The sequence below is a fragment of the Clytia hemisphaerica genome, unplaced genomic scaffold (assembly GCF_902728285.1).
Source record: "Clytia hemisphaerica strain Z4C2 unplaced genomic scaffold, Clytia hemisphaerica genome assembly, whole genome shotgun sequence".
NCBI lineage: Eukaryota > Metazoa > Cnidaria > Hydrozoa > Leptothecata > Clytiidae > Clytia > Clytia hemisphaerica.
The window spans coordinates 985103-987826 of record NW_027103414.1 but is presented as its reverse complement, the minus strand read 5'-3'; the positions used below and the strand labels follow the sequence as shown (position 1 = coordinate 987826).

At 36.7% G+C, this 2724-nt stretch overlaps 1 protein-coding gene across 1 annotated transcript; it reads right to left on the bottom strand.

The window, feature by feature from the left end:
- On the bottom strand, window positions 1-2264 carry LOC136797522 (uncharacterized). Its single transcript, XM_067054103.1, has 2 exons — window positions 1859-2264; window positions 1-1215 (listed from the first exon to the last, which is right to left on the bottom strand). Exons 1-2 carry the CDS (start codon window positions 1940-1942, stop codon window positions 166-168), a joined length of 1134 nt encoding a protein of 377 aa, XP_066910204.1. The 5' UTR covers window positions 1943-2264; the 3' UTR covers window positions 1-165.
- Window positions 2265-2724: the final 460 nt, after the last annotated feature.

Genomic DNA, 2724 nt, shown 5'->3' with positions numbered 1-2724 from the left:
TCTTTGACTCCTGTGTCGACATATCATAGTCCTGCTCCAAACCAAAATCAGTTTTCAATTTAAAATAAATGTCTGCTACCTTATCGGGGTTCAGTTTTTCGAATCCATGCCAGCCCTTAAATTGCCCCGTTTCAATTCTTCAGGATGGAATTTATCAATCAACATCTATAATCCTGCAGTTGCCATCTTGCCGAGATCTTTTGTTGGTTGTTGGGGCTTGTCAAAATTCATTTGCAAATCTTCAACCGAAATTGCAGGTAAGGTTTCCTCGCCAGTGAAAATTAGAGGATTGCGTTCAATCGCAGTCTTAATATCTTTCAGTTGAGATGAAATTTCTGTGTTCATGTTTGCAACTACATTTTTGAGGGAGATGACTTCTTCTTTTAATTGACTATTTTCAATTTTCAAAGCAAATACTTCCATTTTCAGGGATTTGAAATCATCACCCACGCAGTGGTCTTGTCGCGCCCCTGATTCGTTGTACGCATGCAGGACCTCACTCAGCATTGAACACGATGATGGTATGATCGAGCCCAAATTTGAAAGAACTTCTCGTGTGTTCTGTGGTGTGGTTTTCAATGTCGGTTGGTGAATGATGGCTGCAATGTCAAGTGATTCGTCAACCTTAACAGTTATCATGTCTATCTTGTTAATGCTGTCATCGTTGTCAGTGAATGTCAATTTATTACAGTCCTCGTGATCAGTAACCGTATTATCAGTATCAGAGATAATGTCGTCAGTTGTGGCGTCTTTGGTAACAGTTTCGTCAGTTGGATGGTCATCACGGAGCAACCCTGTCCCTGTACTTGTGTCGACATTGTCGAGATTTGTCACTTTGTCCAGTTGGATAGCGTCATTTGTATTCATGTCATCAGTATTTGTTGAGTCATTTATTTTGTGGTCATCAGTAATCATCGTAAAGTCGTCGGTATCTATTGTAATTTTCTCCTGGTTTTCCGGAATTGTCAAAGTTTTTGTCGAACTGTCTCGGTCAACTGGTTTTACCGTTAAGTCACAGTCATTTGAAGTTGTTTTGTCAGCCGATTTGGATGTTGTGGCGGACGTGTTCTTCACGAAATTTTGTCGTTTCTCGGTACACACCACTGAAAACCCAGAAGACTTTGGTTTTGCCACAGGTAAGCCCAAATTAACTTTCTTGAACACAAACGAGTTGACGTTGGCCATCTTCTCTGTTGAGATTATGTCTGTTTGTGGCTACAAAGGAAAAAAAATGCAAATTTCAATATCATTCTCAAATTTTCCAAATACCTTAGGTGTTACCAAATTCTTTACTAATTGGAAAGTCTGAAAATTTACATTAAGCGAACCTTTTTGGTTAGAATTTTTATTGGAAAGTTTGACAAAATTTGCCTAAAATTAAATATTTCACCAATGCCCAATAAGTTCTCCCCAAAATTTATCTCATTTTTTATTCCAAAAAATACCAGCGTTTTCATTAGTCAAGAGCATTTAAATATTTACGATATTTTCCATTTCTCTAGTTATGCGGCGGAATAAAAATAAAAAAAGTCAGCATTGGAAAATCAAATTAACAAACAGATGTAATTTTCTTTCAATTCAGTCTCTGTTCTCCTAAAACTATTTATTTCCTCTTTCTTCAGCCATAAATATTGAAATTGTGTTGTTCACTAAAATTAATTCTCACTAATTTTAAGAAATTTTAAAAGACATGTTTTAGAGCTGTGCAGCAGTTTCCACCCACCCATACATTAGTGTCCTACCTAACCAAAAGACTCCAGAATACAACAGGAATATCCTTACATGATGCTTTATTGTACACTGCCCCCTGTCATTGACGATGTTTGAGTTTGTACATAATATAATGAAATATAATTACCTGTTTTTGTTTCTTCCTTTTTGGTTCTTGCACTTCAGCCTCTTCGTTTGTTGTTACCTGTTCTTCCACTTCCGCCCTTGCCATCAGCCACTCTTTCTCGAACACAACCAGTTCCTGTAGGAAGAAATAGAAGTAAGGTTCAGAAAATTTTCCAGAGAAGATTTGAATATATTTTGTACATTTACTCCCCGGGACACTCCGACCTTCCCGACATTCCAAATTACCCCAAACAGTACAAGTCTATACCCTGGCTTGAGGTGGTCGTTAACACTTCTGAGATAGGATCATCTTTTTCGGGTCGATTTTTTAATTTTTAGTTCAAATTAAAGTTTGAACCTTACTTAACAATATCCTAAAGTTTTATTTCATATAAAGAAGAGGAAAGTAGAAAACCTGAGCAGATCTTGCGGTCCGCCCCTAAAAGCCCACCCCGCCGCCCGTTTTTAAAAAAGTTTGTTAACGACCACCTTAAAGATGTAGATTTTACACCACCCTTAAAGTTTTTTTCACATGTACGTAAAATCTTACTTAAAACCTTGAAGGGTGGCTTACTTAGTGTTCTAAGGCCTTATGTAAAGTTTGCTTACGTTCAAAAAAAATTTGAGCGGAAAAAAAAGTCGCGACATTCCAGAATTTCCAAAAAGACACAATGTATGTGTGAACTGTTGTCCTCTTTTGGAAATATATTGCCCATTTTCAAAACATATTAGACCAAAGAATATTGTGAACTTGTTGTTGTGATTTGCGTTATTGGTGATTGGAATTAATTCTTGTTTTAAGTTCATCTTTCTTGTCTTCATAAGTTTTCAGATTTGCATTGTTAACCATGTCAAAAGTTTTTCTATACATCAATATGTCGCCATAAC

Coding starts and splice junctions, on each gene's coding strand:
- LOC136797522 (XM_067054103.1), bottom strand. CDS start 1,942: ATGGCAAGGGCGGAAGTGGAAGAACAGGTAACAACAAACGAAGAGGCT. Junction 1,216..1,858: donor AAAGGAAGAAACAAAAACAG/GTAATTATATTT, acceptor TTTCCTTTGTAG/CCACAAACAGACATAATCTC.